Source organism: Oryzias melastigma, linkage group LG4 (genome assembly GCF_002922805.2).
Source record: "Oryzias melastigma strain HK-1 linkage group LG4, ASM292280v2, whole genome shotgun sequence".
NCBI classification, from domain to species: Eukaryota; Metazoa; Chordata; class Actinopteri; order Beloniformes; family Adrianichthyidae; genus Oryzias; species Oryzias melastigma.
This window is the reverse complement of record NC_050515.1, coordinates 17,841,491-17,866,054: the sequence shown is the minus strand read 5'-3', so window position 1 is coordinate 17,866,054 and position 24,564 is coordinate 17,841,491. Positions and strand designations below refer to the sequence as shown.

Sequence of the window (24,564 nt, the reverse complement as noted above, 5' to 3'; positions counted from 1 at the left end):
ACAGATACTTTAGTCTATGTTTGTGGTTTAGTTTCTTAAGTATGAATGTTGGAACTAAAAGGTATTTCCATGATAATAAAAGCCAGGTCATGCTGACCCTTTCAAATCAATCCCAAACAAGCTTCAAAAAACCCTACTGTGATCTGTTAATGGTGAATTCATGTCTAATGAATAATGGTCAGCTCATTTCTCAGCAGGACTGTCTCAGTCAACCCAGAAAACAAAAACAGAGCACATCCATTACTAAAATTAAGGTTTAAGCTTTTCACTCACTCATTTTTCTTTAATGAAACTGAAGATTGTTTTCCCGTGTTGAGAATTAGTTTTCTAATGGTATCGATTATCAAAAAAATATTTTATCCTTTTGGTTTTAAAGTCAAGACTAGTATCTGCTTTTGTTTTCTTAAAGCACCTAACTCTGAACCATGAAGTTAATCTACCGCATTCAAAATACATTTAAAAAGCAAAAACAATTTTTGTATTTAGGAACTTTTTTTACAGGCAGTTTGTTGCAAAAAAAATAATTTTGAATAAAACAAAAGTACTTAGTCAAGAATATGGCTGTACAGCCTGCTTTAGATAGAAATAGATAATTAAAATAGAATAAAATGCCTTCAAACAACAGACAGGAATATTGTTTAAGACCATTTAAAGTATTACATGAACCTCTGGCACACTGGAAGCAAAACATTAGGAAATGCCAGAAAGCCTACGAGCTCTGCACAGAGCTGTATTTCTCAAAGAACAGCAGTCAAAAAAATCAGGCTGTTTTTTCCAGTCTGTAAATTCAGGCTGCTGTTAAACAGTAAACGAGTCTTTGGAAATGTACATTTTAAATGACGTCAGGTAAACATCTCTTCGTGCAAGTTTGTTTGACTGCGAGTCGCCGTTCTTTAGCTTGAGCTGTACATTTCTCTGCTGCTGCCATCAAACATTTTACGACTCAAATGATTTCAGAAGGAATGAAAAGCAATCTTTAAGGGAAAACACTTAGGGGTTTATTCGCACAATAAAATGAAAATAGGACAACTGGGTTATGAAACTCTTACGTCCCCTGAAAACTGAATGAAACACTGACAGAGCAGACCATCGGGACCAGCATTTCCCCTACATGTTACAAATCCACAACGTTAGGAATGACACTATGAGGTCCCCCACTTTAGCCTCTGAATCACTGATCACATCTGAGAGCAGCACAACTTGAGCTCAGAGGGGTTACTGTTAGTGATGATATAATGTTCAATGATCAGCTATTAAAAATAACCATAGACTGGATCACAAGATGAGGAGAAGAGAAAACTCCTTCAAGCAGCTGTTTCTGAAGGGCTGCTGTAGAATAATCTTTTAAACCTACTTTTATTTTTGTTTGGGATAACAGATCAATCTAATTTTTAAGGTAGTATGTTGACTGCACCGCAAGAAAACATGAAATCTTTCTTTTTTTTAATAAAGATACAGTCTATAACGACTGATAAGATTATAGACTATGGGTTCTGTACATCAATAATGCATAAACTTAAGTGGATCCAGACTTTGGACTTAAACGTGACATGGCTGAGGCCTTATTTTCATTGTTGTCAGACAGATTATCGACTTCTTTTTCAGCTTTTAACTTCTCATCATTCATGCACTCAGTGGAAGGAAATATGTTTGAGCCACCTTGTTTTTATTGTGCCACATAAAACTTTATGGTAGTGTTGAACACTCATACCGCACAAGGAAAAACAACTACACTAAGGGGTTTCTTTTGACTGATTAGTTCTTAAACTTTGGACGATGTGACTAGTATTTTCCTTTTATTTTTTTTAGGATTTTTTTTTTTTTTAGAATTGGAATAGTCTTTCAAGCAGTCAAAGCAAAAACAAAAAACTAATGAAGACAAACAAAGAAACATATAGAATAGAATAGAATAGAATAGAATAGAATAGAATAGAATAGAATACAATAGAATACAATAGAATACAATAGAATAGAATAGAAGTTTTATTGTCTGTATACAGTGTATTGCAGACAAAGTGAAATGGTGTTTCCTGGAACCATAGGAGTGAAGAATAAAATAATAATTATAATAATAATAATATAAAAGTCTAAAACAGAAGAAAAGAGACTAAAATACTAGTAAAACACCAATAAAAAAATAACGTAATTATGATGTAACAAATATATGAAGACATTAAATCTGGTTGGGCTATTTAGTCTTTATTTGGTAGGTTTTTTTTCAAAGTAATAAAAATGTAATTAGGTAAAACACACAAATAAAATGTTACAGATAAACATATATACTACTAACTGAATAGGAAAAAACTTAGATTATCAAAGGTAAAACAACCAAGTACAGTCATGTACAAGTGGATGCATCAGAAGGAAGAGGAGCTTGTAGCCTATCATAGCAGCTTCTACGTCACACTTAAAAGCTTTTTCCAACTGAATTTGTGGATCTACTCCCAATTTACGACTATTTGATAAAAGAAATACTTAAAAAAAGCAATTGTGGGATCATTTTTTTATATATGTCCTCCATCATTTAAAAAAAATGCTACAAGAACAAGTCAAAAATAGGATTTTCATCTGAGTGGATCTTTAAACTTTTAAAAATATTCAAAAATTATCCATTTGTAAATGATTTGATTTTAAATGTACTTAATGGATAGAAATGTCAAACCTAATATGACAGAGGAAGAGAGAGCAGTATTTAATTGATGCTTTGGATGGAAAATTGTCTGACCTTCGACTTTAGAGAGAAAAAAAATGAAGCTAATACAGGTAGCGTTTATTGTATGTAAAAGCAAATCGAAAACTGACAAAAAAAATGTGAGCTCAAACAAAACAAGCATTGAGCAGAGTGACCCTGATCAGGATGCAGCATAGCACTTTAGGACAAAAGAGGAAGCTTCCTCAAAACACAGGATGTGGGGAGTGAGGAAACGTTGGCCCAGACACAAACTTGCTTTTGAATACTGACACACAGCTACACAATACTTTTGTTGGCAGGATGGAAGCACATGCAGAACCTCAGCATGGTTAAATATTGTTAAAGTATGGGTTAGCTGAACCCCACAACATAGTAACTAGGAGGAGGCAGCTTCAATACATGTGATTGTGCTTTTTAAAAATGTTGGATCGTACCTTGAAGCGACGCCCTCCTATTTAAATGGCAAAATAGTTCCACCCTTCATGTTTCATTCCATCTCCACGAAGAGAGACTGAAACAAAAGGAGGAAAAATCAAAACAACATCAGGCACAACCTGTACAGCAACTTGGGTCATCCCCACTGACTAGCAATGGGTCAGCTAACAATGCGTGTTTTGGGGAATGACAGCTCAGATATGACAACTACACAACACACAACCAATGTTAATAAAAACGGCTATGTTACACAAAAATAACATGTAAAAAAAGTATCGTAACCCAATGTTTATTATTATTATTTTCAATTTTATATATGCATTTTTAGGCTAAAATACAGCAGTTTTGGAATGTAGCTAAAGGCTAATGCTAAACCTGTCATTCTATGGGGAACATTCCACTTTCCGTGATAAACATGGTGAAGCTTTAATATTCCGCATTTCATCTGAGAACGTACCTCTTCAATTCAAAGCCATTGAAAGGCGCTGGTCCGATAGTGAGTCTCCCGGCTAACGCCAGCTAGCTTCCAACTAGCCGAAACCTCCGCTTCCCGACGCCCGGGTTTGGTGTCTCCCGGCGCCGGGCGAAGCAAGCAGTTATCTGTCTGTCAGCTCCTGCGCCAGATCTCGGTGACAGCCGCCGAGACTCCACGATAGTAACGGGAAACCCTCGCAGACAGTGGGGTTTATGGTTACGAAGCCCAGACCAGCCTTGTCCAGTCACAGAAAGTCGACCTGGAGGATGTTGTGGGCTGCTGAAGAGCAGCTCGATGGGATAAGTTGTGTTACTGCGACAATGCAGCCACGCTCTGTCTGGAGCCCTCCTCCCTTCCCTTGACTACAAAACACCCAGCAAGAGTGAAAGTGATATGGGCGTTTGTGATGGCATGAGATGTCACATTTAAGTCACACTTTGGACGACAAAAACCATCAATTTAACCACACATTTCTGAGTCATTTGTGTATTTTCACCCTTCCTTTAAATTACATTTTTTAAGCAATTTGAAGGAATTTCAAGCAGAAAAATCTCCATATATTCACATTTTTAATCTCATAGGACATTAAACTATATTTTCATTTATTTGTAAAAATCGTCCCGTAATCTTTTTTTATGATTAAGCAGTTTTAGCCCAAATCAAAAAGTCATGTTAAGACATATTTTCTGATGGGCACCAGGAATTAATTGGAAATTTGCAGGACTTTTGGCTGGGAAGTAAGCTTCAGCTGATTTCCCATCATCCCTATGTTTACACTCTTTCTGCCTTTCCAACCAAACATTAGCAGGGCAGCAAAAATTGAGAGAAATATCAAAACTACAGTACGTACAGTTTGGACTAGATGCAAGCTCAGACAAGGAAAACATAGACGTTAATGTATGTATTTTTTAAAAGCCTGCCCATTTCAATTGCTTCAAGGACTTTTTTGAAAGGTAATTTTTGTATGATTCATCACACTTTAAATAAAACAAACACTCAGTTTTAATCTTAAAATATGTTATGTCATCCAATATAAGAAAAATACTACAAGAACATGTTATAAACACCAAAATCACAATTTTCATTGTTTTGGATCTTAAAAGCATTCACAGATACAGTGTTGGACCCCTCAGCAAACGTAGGGCCCCATGAGAAATCAAACATTTTTCATCTTATCAAAAGAAAACAAAGAGAGAGATTATAGCAGACAAATATTGTAAAACAATAATCAAAAACCCTGCAATGGCTTAATCTGTTTGGGGCTGTGATATAAACTACATTAGGCCAAAGTTAGTATAATGCAAATAAATGGTAAAGAGATTTTATTGGAAATATGCATAAATATATGAGCATTGACAGATAATATACGATAACATTGATACAAGTTGAAACACATGCATAAGTAAAACATAAATCCACCATAGTTGAACACATAAAGTTACCAGGTTACTGTGTAACTATTAATCAACTCAATTGATGAAGAGATTTATTTTCCAAAGATTCAACCAGATTGATCTGTCTAAGGAAAGTTTTTTAATTGAATCTATAGCACCATAAAATCGTTTCAAAATGAAATAAATTGAATATATCATTAGGATTGAGGCAAAGCATAGCTTTACTTTACTATAAAGAAACAGCAAAGTACAATAACAGTGAACAAAACACATATGATAGCAGCAAAACATTATCAAGACATCATCACTTTTTCCAATGTGTGGTAACACTTTGAATTTAGCATAGACATGTGACCATACAGTGTGGTATAATGTTCAAATAATGTTCCCTTTGTACTATTTTTATGTGTAAAAAAAAACAACAGTGGGCTTAACTTTATGAAACAAAACTTTGAAGAGAATGTCTTAATTTGAAGAGTATCACGTGAGCACCACAAAATTTTATATAAAATGAAAAATAAACATAAAAACAACATATTAAGTCTGCTCCTCCTACTCATCTTAACATGCGAAAACATGCAAACAAGAGCACTCAAAAGTTTGAATTGTCAGAGACATTGGATGATGTTGCATTGTTTGTGTCCATCGTTACTAAGGTACCTCTACACTTTGCAATGGTGTTTGAATGTGTGGAAAGTATTCATGTTTGTGTCCAAAAAAACAACCATTACCAAATGGTGACTACATCAGTACTTCCTTCTCAGAATCAGATTAATCACTACCAATTATTTCAACTTCTTCCCAGAAAATTTTCTAATTATAGAAAATGTTTTTAAAAGGGAAATTTTCCATTGAAAAAAAATCGGAATTGCTATAAGAATAAAAAAAGAATAATTGAGTTGAATTTTAGTAAGATTTATTTTGGTATCTTTTTTTTTTGGAACCACCATTATATTAACTCTAATTATAAAATAAGATCAAGTCACCTCTCTCCATTGTAACCATGAAATAATGCAATAGTTTAAATAAATACATTAATTTATTTAAGTGTACTAGTGAATTATGACACAATCTTAAATAGAGAGCAAGTTGCAACATTAAAAAAGTGTACATATTTTAAAGGTGTTGGGATGAGCTTTACATTTTGGCTGTCTTGTGGTGTCAAGGAAGAAGCTTTGGACTTTATGACAATAAATATCCTAATTTGCAAATAGGAAAACTAAAATTAAAAGAAGGTGGGACAATATTGTAAATAATTGAAGTTTAGATTGAATATCTAATTTAGACAAACACAATTTGCTTTAAAAACGCTTATTTTTCAACTATCCCCTATCGTTACTGTTATTATTGTTAATATTTTATGCACACGTTTTATTTTTATAGCCTCCACCACTTGTCTTTATGAAGATTTCAGGTTTATCTGAGTGTACCACAGAGGTGCAACATATTCCCACAATGTGTCATTTTTGCCACCCATGCAAAGAAGCAGCAGTGGCATCGGAAATGGACTGTACCAAGATGAAAGGGGAAGCCGGAGAAATCCTAGCTTGACATCCGTCTTTAAATAAATCTCGTTTTACACGTTGTGACGAGATGCTTGCCGAAGCCTCATGCCAAGCCACAAAGACAACTGTTTGCGTCCGACCCACATTTCTTGCGTTTGTCTCCCCCCGCGCGTCCCTCTCATCCGGAGGTCTCCCCTCCGGTGAGAGGATCATTGTCTGCGCGGGTAGGGACTGTCATCCTGCCTGACCGCCCGGTTTTTTGGAGAGAAGTTGGCGGAGGGAGGGATGTTCCTGTGATGATGGCGTTGCAGCTCAGGAGCGGGGATGCAGCCTATTACCAGAGTGCGGGCTTCTGCCCAAACTACACTTCGCAGCCGGTCCGCTACGGTGACAGCAGCCATTATTTTGCACAATTACCAGGTAAGTGAAGGCAAATTGAGAAGAATGTAACGACTGCAGATGTTACAGTGGAAGGTGGGTGTTAAGGAGGGTTATCCAGGCGGTGCAGTCATCTTCTTGAATGTGGGGTGCATCAGCCAACCTGCTCCAGCTCGGATGCTGCCATGCAAAATCTAAGGTCCGATTGGTCTTTGGTGCTGCAAGATACCTTGTGTTTGATCTCATTCAACGTTTTGGGCAAAGAAGTGAGCAGAAAAAGTGAGAAAAATCACAATTGCACCCCTTACTTTACTCATCTGAGTGTGACAATTATACAAAAAAACATGTTTAAAATCCACGTTTTGTTATATATTTTTTTTAAATTGCATCAAGCAAATCATGAAGGTGCACTTGCACGATCATGATGTATTACTGATCAATATACATGCCATTTACAGCTCATTAAGTCATCTCTTGTGAAACCGCCTTTGATTATTTTACAGAAAATCAAAGAAAATTCCACTATTACTGGAGCTTTTCAAATGTAATTCCATATTTTTAATTTAAAGTTTAAATGTATCCACATTTTTGGTAGTACATCTTAATCAATAATAATAAATCTAGTTAAAGATATGTACATTAGACGGTAGCATGACATCAAGCCTTTTAAAAGGTGGATGCTGCAGGAGCTGTTTGCTCTTAGTGGGGGGGGGGGTGGATATTATCCCGATAATAACAAAAAGCTAATGCATGTAGGCCAGGTGACTAGAGCTTTTAGTCCTTAAAAAATACATTTGACTTTGATTAGAAGCACTAACAGGGGCATGTGGACCACTGTAAGAGTACAGTAGGTGAATTACAAACTACAATAGGACATATTTGGTATTTGCAGCGAACTGGTTGTTCAATGTCCAGCGAAGCATATTGAATAAGTGCAGGAGGCATGCGCTTCTCATTGCTCCATAATTGATGTGACACAACACAGTAGGGCAAGAGAAACTCTAGAGAAAATGAACACTCGGCCTATTTAAAGATTCTCAGTAGAGACTGGGAAATGGAAAAGCTTTAAGACACAAGTGGCGTTTTGTTTTCAGGTTCACAGCACGCTACGAACCTCAGAGTTGAGCTAAGACCATTCCGACGGCTGACTGACTCAAGAACGCCCATGCTGACTGACAGTTATGATGAGCTTGACATCTTTGGAACAAATAACAGATTAAAAATACGGTACATGTGATATTTGCTGCTGATTGTCAAATGATTTGGTATTTGGGAGGTAATTTTGCACCATTTTGATTATGACATGCAAAGATCTGTTTTCAGCCTCACATTCAGAACAAAAGGGTTTTAAACTCTAAATTTAAGGACTCACGACTGGGAATATGTTATAAGTACATAACTTTGAAAGCTCATGTATAGATTATGGCAAGCCAAAAAAAATATATATATATCAGATTTCCCAGTATCCCACATTGTCCCTGCCTGTTTTTGCTATTATGTATAGTAATTTCCCTTATTTAATGGCTTCCATATTTGCAGTTTGCACAATAATAGTTGATTATTATTGGACATTGGGTCATTGTTATTGTGTCTATTTCCACTTTTCCTCTTGAAAAAAGGAAAGCAATTTAATTTTCACAAAGATTTTCAAGAACGCCAAATGAGCTTCAGTGTCCCTGATGATCATAAATGTGAACATACCAGTTATGGGTAAAATTGATTATTATTTTTCCTTTAATTTGTATTTTTATGTTGAAAAATGCTCTTTGGCCCCGTTGCTAAAATATAGTTAATTTTTTGCAAATCTTTTTAGTGCAATTTTGCATGCTTTTATTTTTAACAGGGCATTCTACTGTAGAGTGAGGGGTTTTACAGCCCTAAAAAATCTATTATACGTATAAAAAAAAATAAGCTCCTTTGTAGATTCTGCTTATTTCAAGTTATTTCTTAGAAGGAAACTCCCACAATTAATAAGGGACCACTGTTATTGTAAAGTCAATATGCAACTTTGCAAATAAAAGTTTTTATTTCAGAGTCTAAACCGAAGGAACTTAAACTTAACATTTATTTTAAAAAGTCCAAATGATATGAATTTAAAATCATTCTATTTCTATGGTATTAAACTGTAGTAGTTTTTTTTAAAACAAAACTACAGTTTGTTCAATGGTATTGTTTGGGCTGGCTTTACTCAACCATCCACCCACTGAGTTGCTCTTGCCAATCTCAAACTTTGTCTGTTGCATTTTCCACAAATAAACAGTTCTTCATTCTACTTGGAAATGTTTTGTCTTATAAACTCCTCAAACTGCAATACAAAACAGCTGACGAGCAGAACAAAGCAAAACAGCACTTGCCAGCAACAAAGTAATAATATTTATTTATATGTCACACAGCAGAACTTTATTGGCATTGCAGCCAGATCGGATGGAACTGTTTTACAGGCTCATCTTGCAGTTGACATGACTCATAGTAAGGGTCAGTGTGCTGTCCAGCATACTTTTCTGCTGAGGCCAGCTGGGCCAGATGACAGACAGGGTGCCGGACAGACAAACTGACAGGGAACAGCAGTCGGAAACACAAACACCGCAGGGTTTTATTTTGGGTCCATGATTCACAAGTATTGGCCATCTGATTGGAGTCCAAACAAAAGCTTCTAGTACAGTAAGTTCTGACCCAGCTGTTGGCTTCCAATGGCCTTACAAGATATCTTGTATATCACCTAATTCCACATGCAGACTAACGCATACACGTATGCATAAACACATTCATCTTTTCATGTTTATTTTTCTAAATCATTCTAAACACCACAGTGTGCACACATTTGCATGTAAATCTTGAGCCTGTGAGGGGTTTTTTTATTTGTCAGTGCCTCTATGTGTGTGTGTATGTTTGATGTCCTGTATGCATGACTGCAGGCACTGCAGGCTCAGACTGATCTTTGTGATGTCCACTCAAGTGTAAACCTCCTCTGTCTGGATATGTTTTTCCATTCAACCATCTCTTAACATGCGGAAACCACCGCAGGGTTTCCATCTGTCAGTGGACAATGATCTTAATAAACAAGTATTTAAGAACTTTTTAATTCAGTTAGCGTCACAATTTAATCAGTAAAACAAGCTTTATATTCATTGTTTTCATTTGTCTAACTATATACCACACTAGGAACTTGATGTTGCATCGTTTTTTTTTTCATTTTCATCTTCATTTCCTTATCCAAAAAAGCATTGGTTTGGATGACCAGTAACCTAGCTTACATTTCCTGCAGAATTCTGGCAGCTGTAGAACATTTACATTTAAGCTTAAACAGTTTTTTGTCCAACTGAACCCCTTAGCAGTTTTCTTTATGAACACCAATTCATCTGATCACAAACTCCCAATTTTGCTCTCTGGGTTATTTTGTGCTGAACAAGATGAAGATCACGACCACTTTAGCAGCTCTGCAAGGCTGCACTTAGACAAAGAAAGAGTAACTAATAACATCACTCACGATGGACAAGTCCAAGCGCTTATGTGGGATGAGCACATAGAGCTCACTAATGACTTCACTTTACTCTCAAAAATCTGTTATCAGTATTTAACAGTTCATCTTGTGAAGATGCAGACTAGCATGGTATCAGAAGAAAATCCAAGTAATTAGGGCAATAACTTTAATGTTATTTTTATATTTGCAAAACAACGACAGAGTGTCATTTGAAAGCTTAAATGTTCTGATATTTTAGGTATAATATTACCCCAGGTACTCCAGTTGCCCAGAAGTTTTGTTTTTAAAGCGTGTTAAAGAGACCACTTCCAATGAAAAGTCTATGTAAATGTGCGTCCTAGGCTTCCGCTTTGCCATCTCTTGCATTCACGAGTTGCTGCGCAAGTTTCTACGACTGCTTTTGGGCTCTACATACAAAACAAAAACCCCCACTGAACGCGTGTTGAAAGTTAAACTAGGTTAAACTTCCAGTCAGGGACTCCCTTTTAGTAGTGATGTATGGATGGCTCCCCCTTTAATTCACAAAACCATATGAACATTGATCATGGTGGAGAAATTAATAATTGTCATTTGTCTGGAATTATATGATACCAAGTGTTTTTCATATATCGGAATAGAGCTGTGAAAGAAAAAGCCTGGAGCATGATTGAGAAGATTTGCACCGCTTCGACATTTCACACCAAACCTCTTCCAACTATAGATGACAGACATTGACTGTGTTTAAAAGTTGACCAGTAAAAAAGTTACTGTATGCTCTTTGCTTTTAGCAAAAATCAAAAAGCCTATGTCATTTTTATTTTCTGCAGCACAGCAGGAGCTCATTCAAAATTTGCCTCTGGGTTGTTTGTTTACACTCTCTCCCTCTAGCTTACAGCCCCTTATAACTCCAAGCTAACATTAGTGTAGCAAACAATATCAGAGCCATCCAGCTGTACAGTTTGGAGCTAGATGCCAGCTCAATGAAAATGAAGACGTTAATTGATATATTTGTCAGCAAGTGGAAGGCTTAGAATTGGAACAGATCATCGATCGCAGTTGCTGCGTCACAAACCAGACCTCCTTCAAACCGCAGGGTTTTATCCACTCCTGATCCAACACAATTTGAACAAAGAAATACTCAGAAACGTCATTTTAATTTTAAATTATTTTATATATGTCCTACATCACAAGAAAAATGCTACAAGAACATGTTAAAACACCAAAAACACAATTTTCTTTGGAGTGGGTCTTTAAGGGTCCAAACACCATTAAGGTTTAGACAAGGTAGGTTTATTTGTTTTGCATATTTCATGTACAGAGACAATTCGAAGTGCTTTACATAAAACATTAGAAAGAATAATCAAAAGAAATAGTAAAGATTTGATCATTAAAATAATATTAAAAGAAAGTAAAAAGATTTTACTTTTAAACAATCATCGCTAACCAGTGCAGATATAAACTTTTGAATACATATTAATCAAATGCAACTGAGAACAGGTGAGTCCTTTACCTGGATTTAAATTCACTGAGTGTTTTAGTTGATCTAAGGTTTTCTGGAAGTTTTTTTCCAGATCTGTTGAACATAGAAGCTGACTGCAGCTTAGCTCTGACTTTAGGAACTGATAAAAGGCTGCATCCTGATGACCGGAGTGGTCTGGCTGGTACATACTGGGTCAGGGGGTCAGTCATGTATTTTGGTTCTAAACCATTCAACGCTTTATAAACCAGAAACAAAACTTTAAAGGCTATCCTCTGACAGACAGGTAACCAGTTTAGAGACCTTAGAACTGGACTGATGTGGTCTACTTTCTTGGTCCTTGTGAGAACCCGAGCAGCAGAGTTCTGAATAAGCTGCAGTTTCCTGGTGGATTTTTTTGGTAGTCCTGTAAAAACATCAAGTCGAGTAAAGATGAACGCATGCACTAGTTTTTTCCAGGTCCTGCATCAGATCTCTAATCCTTGAAATATTTTTAGATGGTTGTAGGCTGTTTTTGTGACTCCCTTAATGTATTAATCAGTAGGTAACTGACAGTAGGAGTTAAAATAAACCTATTTTGATGTCCACAGGTACTGAAGCCATGATGAAGCCTCCTTTAAGTCTGTTTAGCCATCCCCAGCAGCCCTTCCAACACATGGACTCCCTGCACCCCTTGGGGCCTCCGCCAATGACGCCTACGCAGCCTCTTGGTTTACCCCACATTAACCCTGCTCAGGCAATCGGACCTCCAACAATGGCTCCTGCCCAAAGTCTTGGACCTCACATAACTGCCTCTCATACATTAAGACCACCACCTATTACCCCACAACACACCCTGGGCCCTCCTCCAATGCCCCCAGGTCAACCCGCAATGGCACACACTCTCGGACCTCCACCTGGAAACCCCACTCAGGCAATACTACGTCCCACAATAGATCTCACGCAACAGCTAGGGCCTCCACACTTAACACCTGCCCAGGCATTGGTGCCCCCGACTGTAGTGACGCAAGCTACTGGACGATTTTCCCTTCCTCTTAGCTCTTTATCATCAACTCCTGCTCCAAGCCCTGAGCCCTCACAGATCCCCCCAAGGCCACCAGGACCAGCCTTAATCCCAGCCCCAGTGTCCAGGCCTGTGTGCGGTCCACCTCCAGCTCAGGCTGCCCCAGCCAGCGAGCTGGATGTGGATGAGGGTTCTTCACTTGGGATGGAGGAGCAGGAAGACTCTATGGGCTTGGAAGAGTTTTGTAAACCACTATATTGTAAACTCTGCAACGTTACACTCAACTCTGCTCAGCAGGCACAGGCTCACTACCAGGTGAGTTCAGAGATAGCCGAACGTCATTGTGATACAAATGAACCAAATAAGTAAAAACAATGTTTCTTCTCTTAAGGGAAAGAACCACAGTAAAAAGTTACGAAACTTCTACGCTGGTAGTAAACAGCCTCCAGCAATCAGAATCCCAGAAGCCCTTGAAGGTGTGGGTCAGACGGGGTTCGTCTTAGGATCTGGAGATGCTGATGCAGGAAAGCAAGTAAGGCTCAATTTTAGCATCATAAAAGAGCCGTTATTATATTTATCTCTGTCTGCCACAACATTTGTTGATGTTTTTGACATAAAGCTCTATAACTCATTTTCTTAAACTTGAATTAAATTGTCAAAAAAAAAAATCTAATATCAATATGCGCTGTGATTATTCCAACTGAAACCTTAAAATATTTCATATTTTTTAACATAAGTCATTGTTAATAAGGTTTTGAAGGTGATTTCCTAAAAGAAATAAAAACATCCTGAGGCCATGAACTTTATTCTGTCTGTTTACTCCCTGACTCACCACAAACACTGCACCGCTTTGTCTTGTGGCCACAGGGGCTGTATAAGGGGGCACCCCGAGTCATCTTGGCCACAGAAAATGACTATTGTAAACTGTGTGACGCCTCCTTCAGCTCCCTGGCAGTTGCACAAGCTCACTACCAAGGCAAGAACCATGCAAAGAGGCTACGACTGGCTGAAGCCCAACAGAACTCCAATAACATGTAAGTACGGATGAAGTCTGAGTTGTTGTTTGGCAACAGGGTTTTTTAAATTCAGCTATCCTGGTTTTGTTTAAATATGTTCACCTCCAAAAGTGAAAGTTCTCTGCACATTTTGATCTGTTATACTGTCTGGTTTGTATGTTTAAATCCAGAAAGAAAATTTGTACCTTAAAATATGTAGAAAGCTTTTTTCTTTTCCATTATTTTAGAGGCCATAAGCTGTTTTAGTTTTTAGCCAAAGTGCTCAAATTTACTGTAAACCCAAACTGCTAAGGAGGGGTCGATCCAAAGAATTCCTCATTTGAGTGAAAATGCAATGCCAAAGAAATAATAAATTGTAATCTTCGCAACAGATACAATTGATATTATAAATAATGACAACATTTGCTGCAACTAGAGTTCACAGCAGATAATTATTATAGTAAAACAAAAACTGTCTTCTTTTCAAGAGATCCAGTAAAATTACTGCAACGGCCGCCTGCATTTGTTTTTATATTCATTCATGCCAATCGGTCTTGCAGTGGCATTTCTAGCATTGAAAAAAACTGCATCCATTGTTGCCTGACATCAAAATTCTTTAAGAATGTAAAATGTGTTTGCCATCAACCTCTAACTTAAGTTTAAATACTTTCTTAGCATAATAATAATAGTCAGAGTGACACTCCTGCCTGACAGCAGACACACTTATACGTTTCACATATGCTAAGACAGCCATACAGCTTTAGTAAAATTAGGATATTTCAGATAAAAGGGGGGTATGCAACTGCTGCAGAGTCACACTCAAAATGCAGTGAACTGGAATTTTTGTTGAAAGATCTTTAGCACAAATTAAAAAAAAAAAAATCCTTTCTTTTAAACCAAGTACTTATTCCCTCTGTTTGAAAATGTGATCATATTTAGGATTTATTTTTGTACTAAAATGATTCTGTCTGTGCCTGACAGAGAAAGCAGCGCGGAGGCCGTCCCAAGAAGAATCCGAAAAGACGGCAGTGAATATAGACTAGTGAAAAACCGCCGCAGCCCTCAGATGCCTGCTACCATGCAAGGTAAGAATTTCAAACAAAGTTATTACCTAATATTTAAGTCAAGTCATCTATCTTGTACAAAACAACACATTCCAAACATTGTGAAACTTCCATTTGAAAAAACAGCCTCTACTGATAAGAAGTTATTTATATTGTCACAAAATTACATCACTGAACATTTTTATTTGCAAATACTATTACAAATATAAAATATAGAGGCTGATATACTCCCTTTATTAAAATGATATTGTCTAAACCCGCCTTCAATAATATCTGTTCTTTTGATTTTGTAATAAAATCATTAAAAATGTTTTATCTGCTTTACTCTAATTTAGACAAGAGTGTGTCATTACTTTTATTTATATTTCAGGGAAGCCTTCATGTCAGTAGATGTTTCTGTTTCCATGACCCAGATGTTGAGGATAGAGCTGCATTAAACAGTTATCTTTTTTCTCCTGATTTATCAGCTTTGAAATATTTTGTATCAAATCTAATTTATTTTACTAGGTAGCCCTCTAAAACGGCTTAAATACCAAATAGCACATGCATTTTGTTTTCTTTAGTTTTTTTATGAAAAGAAGTACAGTAAGAAAAATGTGTTTTAAAAAATCGCAGGCAGTTGAACATTTGCAAGATACCACATTTCTTAATTTAAGCTTAAAAGGAACCAAATATATTTAAAACAAAAAAGGCAGAACCAAGAACAGAGGTAGAGGGAAAGTTGGAGGTGGTCATTTTCAGATCCTGTTTTCACCAATTCTAGAGGTGCAACAGAAAAATCTAATCCAATATTCCTCGTTTTCACTCATCAAAGTTGTGTGTTTCTTAACTGCCAACAAGATGCACAGAATTCACGTCATGGCAATAAAAGATATAAGCTCATGTTCCAATGTCTGATTGAAAATTCTTGCTTTTATATCCAGAGTTGTGCAAGGTCGAGTCCCTGACAGCAATATGACTCAGACGTCTTTTGTTAAGGGTTTGTTGATTGTTCCTTGATCTGGAACAAAAGGAGACGGTGCTTTTGAGGTTTCTGCCTCTAAACTTTGAAGTTTTTTTTATTCCATTTGGATTGGACCAGCTTTCAAGTTTGTCTTTTATAGCTTTGGCAAAACTCTTTGTGACTTATTCTACCAAATTGTGATATAAAAGAATGTCTCACAATTAAAATCACATTTTTTTCTGTGTTGCTGATGGCACTGGCCATTTTTGAATCGTCCCCTCAGGCGTTTGTCTTATTTTTTTACCCACAGCTGTGTCAGCTTTCATATCTGCCCTAAAGCATTTCAGCTTTTATTTTATTATTTTCTTTTCCCTGACATCATGTCTTGGTGTAGATACTTGTAAGTCAGTTTTGTTGGCAAATTCTGCACTGAGCTCACATAGCTGAATCTGCATTATCTGTTGCACTTCAGGAAAGACTCCATATCAAGCTGTTGTATTATTCCAGTTGGATTTATTCCTTTCTTATCTGTTTATTTTTGCTACTTCTAAATATTAGCTGTTTCAGATGATACTCCTTCTGAGTTCTTATCAGATTTAAACTGATGTGGCGTTCAAAGATGGAATCTGCCATTGTTGTCCTGCAAATTAGTTTTTTATTATAAATTCCTCTATATTATAAAGTCTACTATATATTCAGAGGAGAGCTAAAAGGGAGAGTACTTATCCCCCAAACTGTACTTTCATTACAATTCTGTGTGAACACTTACAAACATAAATGCAGACTATTTTTTTTTCTTGTTTGTTTGCTTCTTTTGTAAGCAGACACCTGTTAACATTAAAACTTCCTCACTTAGGAGGTTTGCGGCAAATTTAGTTTACTGAGTTTTTCTAATAAATTTGTGCTTAAGAAGTAACAAGAAGAAGAAAATCTTTAATTTGTGTTGTCTGGAATAAAAAAAAAATCAACTGCATCCACTGCTGTCTGGTGTATCTACACATTTTTACTCCCTACTAGTCATATGGTTCAGGCCCCCTCTGCGTGTCTTTTAGATGTTTTGGGTGTCCTCAACTCATCATTTTGTGACGCGCTAGCTGCCCATTAAATCAGGAATCCCCAACCTCCAGCTGGTCCAAGGACCGCTTGGTACCAGGCCACAAACGCTAATCAGGGGTTCCCAACCCTCGGGACGGAGGAACCGGTAGCCTAACATGGTACTGGTTCCATTACCTCGTCCGATACCACATCCTGAGGGTTGAGGAGTTGGGAGTGAGAATGTGAAGGGTGTAAATATCCTGTACAGTATGAAACAGTCCAAATCCAAACAATGTCCTCTCTAGCTATGCACAGTCATGCTTAGATTTTCATCAAACTCTGATTTTATATGTTCAGAACATGAAAAAAATTATATATAATGTGAATCTTTATCAACTTCATCCATATAATATATGATCTTATAGTCATATATTAAAATCTAAAACAACCGTGTTCAATAGTTGCATTTTTATGGCTAATACTTGTTAAAAATGGGGCATTTTTGAACCAAATCTCTACCCTCTGATTCAATATTTTCTATTCTAGATGCTTTTCTGAAAAAATGTGCATTGCTACTAAAAGTAACATTTTAAGGGTTTGCAGCTTTAAGTAAAACCAATTCAACTTTCATTGCCTGTGTGAGTGTCTGCTTTCGTCTTTGTGCACGTGTGAAAACAGATACAGCAAAGGAAACGATTGACCCTTCACCGACGTCATCGCCCTGCCTTCTCGCCATGCCAAACTTCTTTATTTCCGTGGCCAAAAGCGAGAGCATGTCTGTTGCAAATTAAAGTCAGATGAAAAATATACAGAAAAGCACATTTTGCTGTCCTCTCTCATGCGCCCTCTGTCAGCCTCTTTCTTTTTACTGCTGATGTCATCAGGTTTTTGATGGCAAGCCCTAAAATAGCTTTTTCTCTCGCCTGCGGCTGCATTCTCATTTTCAGTCATTTTCAGCAGTTTGTGCACACGCAAACAAACAAATGATTCTCCTGGTCCACCTTGAGCGAATCCCAGATGGACTTATCTATTTTGAACAACTCATAATTGGATCTGACAGTTGTGAATCAGGTTATGAGTAATTTGTTTATTTTTGGAATATTTGTTTAGTTTATTTCAGTGTTCCACGAAAGTACAAACTGTACTTTGTCTTTTTTTTCTTTTTTTTTTTTTCCACGTCTGCATTTTCATGAGATGCATATACATATTGTACATCATTATAGCCACAGAAAACAGTGAGAGTTGCAGCAACACCTTTATGACATTGATGAATGTGGGCTTTGTCTAAAGAGAAATGTGATCAAACGTTCCTCTGTGTACAACTGAGATGGCCGACTGCAGCAACATGGTCTCCATGCACAAACGTTTTATTCTAAGCAGTCCCATTCCACTACTGTGGCATGCATATTGCCTCAAAACAGTTTCCAATTTCAAAATGACCGAAGCCTCATACGTGTCTCTTTTATTGGGATAAAGTCATGCTTTAGTCACAACTGCCCTTATGGGTGGATACGGGCTGTCTGCGGGTAAAAAATTGATAAATCTGTGTGAGGTACCCAGGTGGTCCACATGAAATTTTTAGATTGTAGACCACTCAGTGAGCATGTAGAGTGTAAATGTTCATTCACATTTTTTTGGAAGGGCAAGGGTGAAGTAGGTGAGAAGTAGGCGTGTCTACAACCCTCTACAGATTCAAACTACCCAGAAACCTGCTGCACTTGTAAATGTGGGTGTGACTAAGACAATGTCGTTTGTAGTTAATACAGTGTTCCCCCTTTTTGCGATGGTTAGGGACCAGAGACATTTGCGAATACCCGAACACAGAGAACCTCTCACCCTATGACTCAGGCTAGGAGTGTCTGTCTGTCTCTCTGTGCCTTAAATCCAGGAGTGCGTGCTTCCTCCATCAACAAATAAGTGTGAGAGGGCATCTCCTTCCAGAAGAGGCCAGTTTCATCCATAATAAACACCTACTCCAGATGATAATTGTCCTCTGCGATTATCTTCTTCAGCAAGTTAGGATTATTTTGTGAGTCAGCTCATGACATTTCTCCATGCAGAGGCAAAGAAAGAGGATGGGGGGTAGCTGATGGGCCAGCGTGCTCTTCATCTCAAATACACCTCAGCACTGCAGCACCTCCTTCGGACACAAAAGTTTCATACAAGCGTCTTGAGTTGTAGGAGTTTCTGTGACAAACCGGAAGAGTCATGTGACTGAAAAATAAAAATCCGCGAATCTGTGAAACTGCAAATAATGAAATGTGAATACGTGGGGGAATTTTTATTTTTTTTAAATAATAGACTTTGCTTAAAGATGAAATCCAACTTTAAGCAACTTTCCCAAGAATTTGCCATCAGTTCTTATTTATATTAAATCTGAAAAAAAATGCCCTGAGTATTTATTTATTTATTTATTCTTTGCGTTTTAATACTATAATTTCCACAAATGCCTTTAATTCTTTTATATTTTATTTTGGCTTCAATAAGGCAAAGCAGTTTGTGTTTTTGAATGTGTGATTTGTTACAAAATAAAAAGGTGATTTTTTTTTTAGCCATTTCTCTACATTGTCTATTTTTTGTGCTAAAGATTCTTAAATTTCCAAAAGATTAGCTTCTTTTATCTCAATTACAACAGCTTTTAGTTTAGAATTACTGTGACTGTTTCTATTTCCGTTAATTAGCCCCCTCAGTGTATTTACGGGCGACACTTCATTGTTAGAGCCTTTGTCTTGTCGTCTTCTCATTTCACGGTGGTTCTGTTTTGGCCGTGTTTATTTTGTTCAGTGTTCTTTGATTTTGTGGGTGGCTGCGGCTCGCAGAGACTGTAATTATCTCCCATGCTGTGGGCTTCGTCCTTCAAGTTCTGGCCGCCCTATTCTCATGTTGAAATGTCCCTGAACCCTTTAGTTCCCTCTGATGGGTTAGGTTTGCTGACATAGCTGCTCCCACACTAAAGAGTGGAGGAGAAGAAAATATTTGATGGAAAAGAGAAAAAAAGCTGATAAACGTCAAAGAAAAGACAAATATACTATGCAGAAAAATGCCTTTTTGTTTTTTACTTTTTCCTAAGTTAACCCTTTAGCACTTGAAGCGTTATTGATGACGCTTTAACATAAAACATAAAGTCTTTAACATACTGTGAATTTTCAACTATAACATAATTCCAGTAGATTCTGATGCTTTTCTCCTTCAGAATCTGCATTGATCGTGTTTATGTTGAAAAGTTACAGTAAATCAGAGAACATAAACACGGGATTTCCAGTTTTAAAGGGTTAAAATCTGAATAATTATAACTTTTTTTCCCCTAATTACCGCGACACACAAATCTTGCTCTTAATGTAAGGCTCCTTTTGATATCTTTCATGTTTTTTGCCTCCCCAGGGCCGTACTACAACCCTCGGCCGAGGCAGCGTATCCCCAGAGACTTGGCCATGTGTGTGACTCCCAGCGGACAGTTCTACTGTTCCATGTGCAACTGTGGCGCCGAACAGGAGACAGACTTCAGGCAACATCTGGAGAGCAAACAGCATAAAGCCAAAGTGTCCGAGTTACGATATCGCAATGAGATGGAGAACCTTGGCTACAGCTAAGAGGAGGGGAAAGGGGAGAGGAAAGGATGAGGAGGTACGAGCCACAGACCCTGCCTTGTGTTCGAGGGGCCGTGTTTAGTTAGAGCCATCGGCCCCAACAGCAACCAGGTCTCGTTGCAACTCATTTGATATATGGCTGAAGCATTAAAACCTGACAGGTGCACATATTAATGGATGGCTTCCGCTGGAAGGGTAGATCAGCTGTCCACTTAGTGCCAGATCGACAGTTTGATCTCCAGCCCCTCCTGTCTGCACATCAGAGGTGTGTAAATCCAACTCCACCATGGGGAACTTTGATTGGATAATAATGCTGACATGGTTATTGGGCCTGTGTGCAGCATACAGAATTTTTTTCTGGGTCATTCTCAGTTTCCATTCTGACTCAGGATACAAGTGAATGTAAATGAGATGCTTGTAATTTGGGGGGGGGGGAATAGCCCCCAGAAGAGATTGCAGAAAAATGGAAGCATCAAAAGAAAAATGCTAAATGAGGTTGCAAAATTAAAAGAAGTGAAGATGAGGTAAATAAATGATCAAGGACAAAAATGGTGAATCTAAAATATTTGTGTTCTGGCTCTGCAGCAAGTGATAGTGTGGCCATAGAGGAGCAACATCTTCATAGCATCGCAGGGGTTAGAAAAATCCAAAGCACTACTTCTTGATATATTTTTTTTAGAGCAAAGCACAATAATCTCTAATAGGTATCACATGAATCTGAGCCTTAGCTGACCTCTGTTCAGTACTTTGATGGGATGCTGATCAATAATCTTGGCAATATGGAAGCAATTTGTGCCGTTATAGGGTTTTCCAATTGTATAAAAAGTGACACAAGTACTGTGTAAATAACCTTAAATAAAATAACATATGTAAATATAGTCTACTAATCAAAACCATATGAAATCTTTATTGTTAATGTTTTAAAATAGTGTAAAATGTCATATTTATTTAATAACTATCAAGAATCGTATAGCGTGTAGGCTGGATGACCTACAAGCACTATGTGTTTGTGTGTGGGTTTTTACTAAAGGCCCTCAGCACCATCTTTGTTCCGCAGTACAACCTTTGATGCCATCAGCAGAAATAAAAAATAAAAAAAGCAGCTGCTATCGTCATTTTCTGGAGTGCAGTGTGTCAGGAGAAAGCTGCATCTGAAGCTGCTGAAACGGCTTTTGATGCAGGGGCTCTCACCATCTAAAGAAAAAAAAAGGGCTGGCACAGCCGAGAGCAATTAACTGAAATGTTTAGATTAGTTTGCAAATCGTAAAGCTCCTGGATATCCGTTGGATCACTGAATCGCTGTAGATTTTCCTAAGGAGCACAGTCAGGATTTAGCCCACTAGTTGCAGAGATGCGAATGGATGAGAAAGCAGATTCTTCTTCTTTTCTTTCAATGCTTTCCCTTCCACATTTATCCCAAATAAATAGGTTAAATAAAATCTCAATAAGCTTTTACTCTGGCTCAATATGTTAAGCTGAGAAAGTTTTGCTCTTAAAATAATACAACCTCCACATGATAAGAAGTAAACAATAATAAGAAGGTTGATGTTAGTGTTCCAATTATTAAAATCCTATAATTTAAATGATTTAAACAGCATAAATAAAAAAATATATTGTTCTTTTTTCAAGCTAAAGAGACACAATTTTGTACTTTACAGACATTTAGTGAGTGAAATCTACATGGTCGTCATTGGTTACAGTCGCTATTAACTGATGCGTTTGCTGCAAAGTTGAATGGAAGCATCATCCTGGCTTGCTCTTTGCTCGGTTATGTCTCTGTGGGGAGAAGCAGCTGTTCACATCGTTTTGTGTGTGTCTCTAGAACGCATGCACACACTCACACTTGACAAGACACAAATGGGCTCAGGAGAACTGTAAGGACACAACACAGTCGTGTTTTAGGACTCGCTGTAAAGAGATAAAGCAAGAGAAAGCAAAAAGAAATAGAAAATACTCGGTTGTTCATGGGCCCATTGGAAAAACAGTTTAATTTAGGAATAAACAACAACAGTTTTCATGAAAGTGCTCCTAGCATAGCCTTTTATTGTGTCGACACGATCGTGGATTGAGGATGAGAGTCATGCTCAAGTGCAGTAAATAATGAACTGTAGAGGAATAGAGGGAACCAGAGGATCATAGCAAACTAACGAGCTGCCCACAAGCAAGTACTGTGAAATCCCTCTAGGCATCGTCCAACACTGTATATGATCTATCTTTATTGTAAAAAATGAGGCATTATCGAAATGACAGCCATCATATCACACCAATGTTGCCATGAGATATGTGCACTTCAACCAAAGACTAACGGTCCTTTCAACCTGATTGAATACATACATTTTTTTCACTACTTATATTTTGCTTCCATGGAACTATAGGCTGCTCTGGGATCGTTTAAAGGACCCTATCAATTATCATCCAAGCTTTCTGGTGGACTCTTAAAGGATTTTTATGGATGACTTACTTCAGAAAACCTCATAACTGGTATCCCCATATATTTTATGCTTAGATGCCTTTTTGCACCTAAATTATTTAAAAGTTAGTGTTGAGAAGTTGAGCAAGCAATCAATAGCAACAAAAAATCCTCTGGAAGAAAGTGGAAGCATTGTTGAAAAAATTATGAGAAATGGAATCTGGAGGAGCATTATAAACTCTTTTAAACCAGGTTTGCAGGACAGTCTGGCATATTGGTAGTAGCATTTTTAAAAAGAATTGAACAGTAGGAAAAACTTTTACTCAGTATCTTGATGTGACCTTAAGTTTGATTTAATTGCTGGAGTTAAAAAGCAATCCGTCTTTGTCGAACAGATTAAAAAAGCCTCAGCTGCATTATTAACCAGATTACCAGAGGCCCCAAAATATTTTCGCTCTGCGTCAAAACCCTCTGTCCCAGTGCTGCACTGGTTTGCTGTTGGGCAGATAATCATGTGCAGCTGCTCCAGTGTTGAGAGAAGACTGCTCTTACACTGGCTTTGTTTCAGAAGGACAAACACGTTGCATGTGCACATCTGTTTCTGCATTGTGCAGATTGCACTCAGAGGTCTAAGCAAAAAACAAAACAAAAAAGAACAAGATAACAGATATTTTGAAAACTGGATCCGAATTACATTTTATTAGTTAAGGTTTTACATACCTCTAGTGCATTTTGATAAACTGACTTTTTGAGCAGCTATAGTGAAGAAAAGCTAAGAAGTATTTTGAGTTTAACTAGTATTTTTAAATCACGTTTTGTGTTTTTTAACTCTCACTACAACCAGATTTTGCTGTAATACATTTAATTAGCCTACATTTATATTGTAAATGATGTATGTTGTAACTTCCTCAGCTGTTCTTTCGTTTGGAGAGAAAAGAAATCCAAGAATTAAGAAATTGGAAGTGTTTGATAACCTAAAAATGTTCCTATCCACAAATGTGGTATTTTATTGTAAATGAACGGATGTATGGGCATTTTAGGCAGGTAAAAGCCATAAATTGAAAAATAAAGTTATACATTTGGTATTATCTAAATTGGAGAAGTTTACATAAAAGCACAAATGAATTGTCTTGTTGTGATTTCCCATGTTAGCTTCTAATTTGCCTTAGATGATAGATATGATGATATTCATGACATTCTTGATTACTGGTATAGTTCTCATTATTGAAATCTAAATGTTGGACATTTCCAGCACCATAAGTTACCATACTTTAACCTCAGTGTTTTGCTGTAAATGACAGAATTGTTATGAACCACATTAGTGGACTGGTTTATTTTGTGCATGAGTACATAATAGCTGCTAATGATGTTTCTGCGTGAAAACTGAAGGAAGTTCAAGACTTTTTTTTTTTTTTTTTGAATGGACGGCTGGGAAAACTGTAATGAACTAAATGCACGAAAGAAACATGTTTTTACACTGCATATGGTGTTCATAAGGCAAAGTATTTTACAGGATGTTGTTCAAGTTTTGCTTTTATGATCATTATTTACCTCTCAATATTTCTAAATTAAATGTTTTTGGAGGCTAGAAGTAGAAACTCTGGCAAATTTGTATTATAGTTGTGATTCTGTGAGTTTATTCACCTGCTTGCATGGTTGGGGTGAGAAGATCGGGATATATGGGCAACAATGTGGAGTGAGCGTAAAGAAA

The 24,564-nt window shown here is 37.2% G+C and overlaps 2 protein-coding genes across 2 annotated transcripts in view; one reads left to right on the top strand and one right to left on the bottom strand.

Annotated features, from left to right (window-relative positions):
• Window positions 1-3,993, bottom strand: part of LOC112150459 (phosphatidylinositol 4,5-bisphosphate 3-kinase catalytic subunit alpha isoform) — a 22,727-nt gene extending 18,734 nt beyond the window's left edge. Inside the window, exons 1-2 of the mRNA XM_024278809.2 lie at window positions 3,585-3,993; window positions 3,127-3,203 (exon numbers count right to left, since the gene is read on the bottom strand). The gene's annotated coding sequence lies outside the window, so the exon portion shown is untranslated. The remainder of the gene's footprint in view (window positions 1-3,126; window positions 3,204-3,584) is intronic.
• A 2,515-nt stretch (window positions 3,994-6,508) lies between these two features.
• Window positions 6,509-21,542, top strand: zmat3 (zinc finger, matrin-type 3). Its single transcript, XM_024279385.2, has 6 exons — window positions 6,509-6,921; window positions 12,407-13,134; window positions 13,211-13,351; window positions 13,687-13,853; window positions 14,796-14,899; window positions 20,238-21,542. The coding sequence occupies exons 1-6, from the start codon at window positions 6,798-6,800 to the stop codon at window positions 20,444-20,446; spliced, it is 1,473 nt and encodes a 490-aa protein (XP_024135153.1). The 5' UTR covers window positions 6,509-6,797; the 3' UTR covers window positions 20,447-21,542.
• The last annotated feature ends 3,022 nt before the right edge of the window (window positions 21,543-24,564 follow it).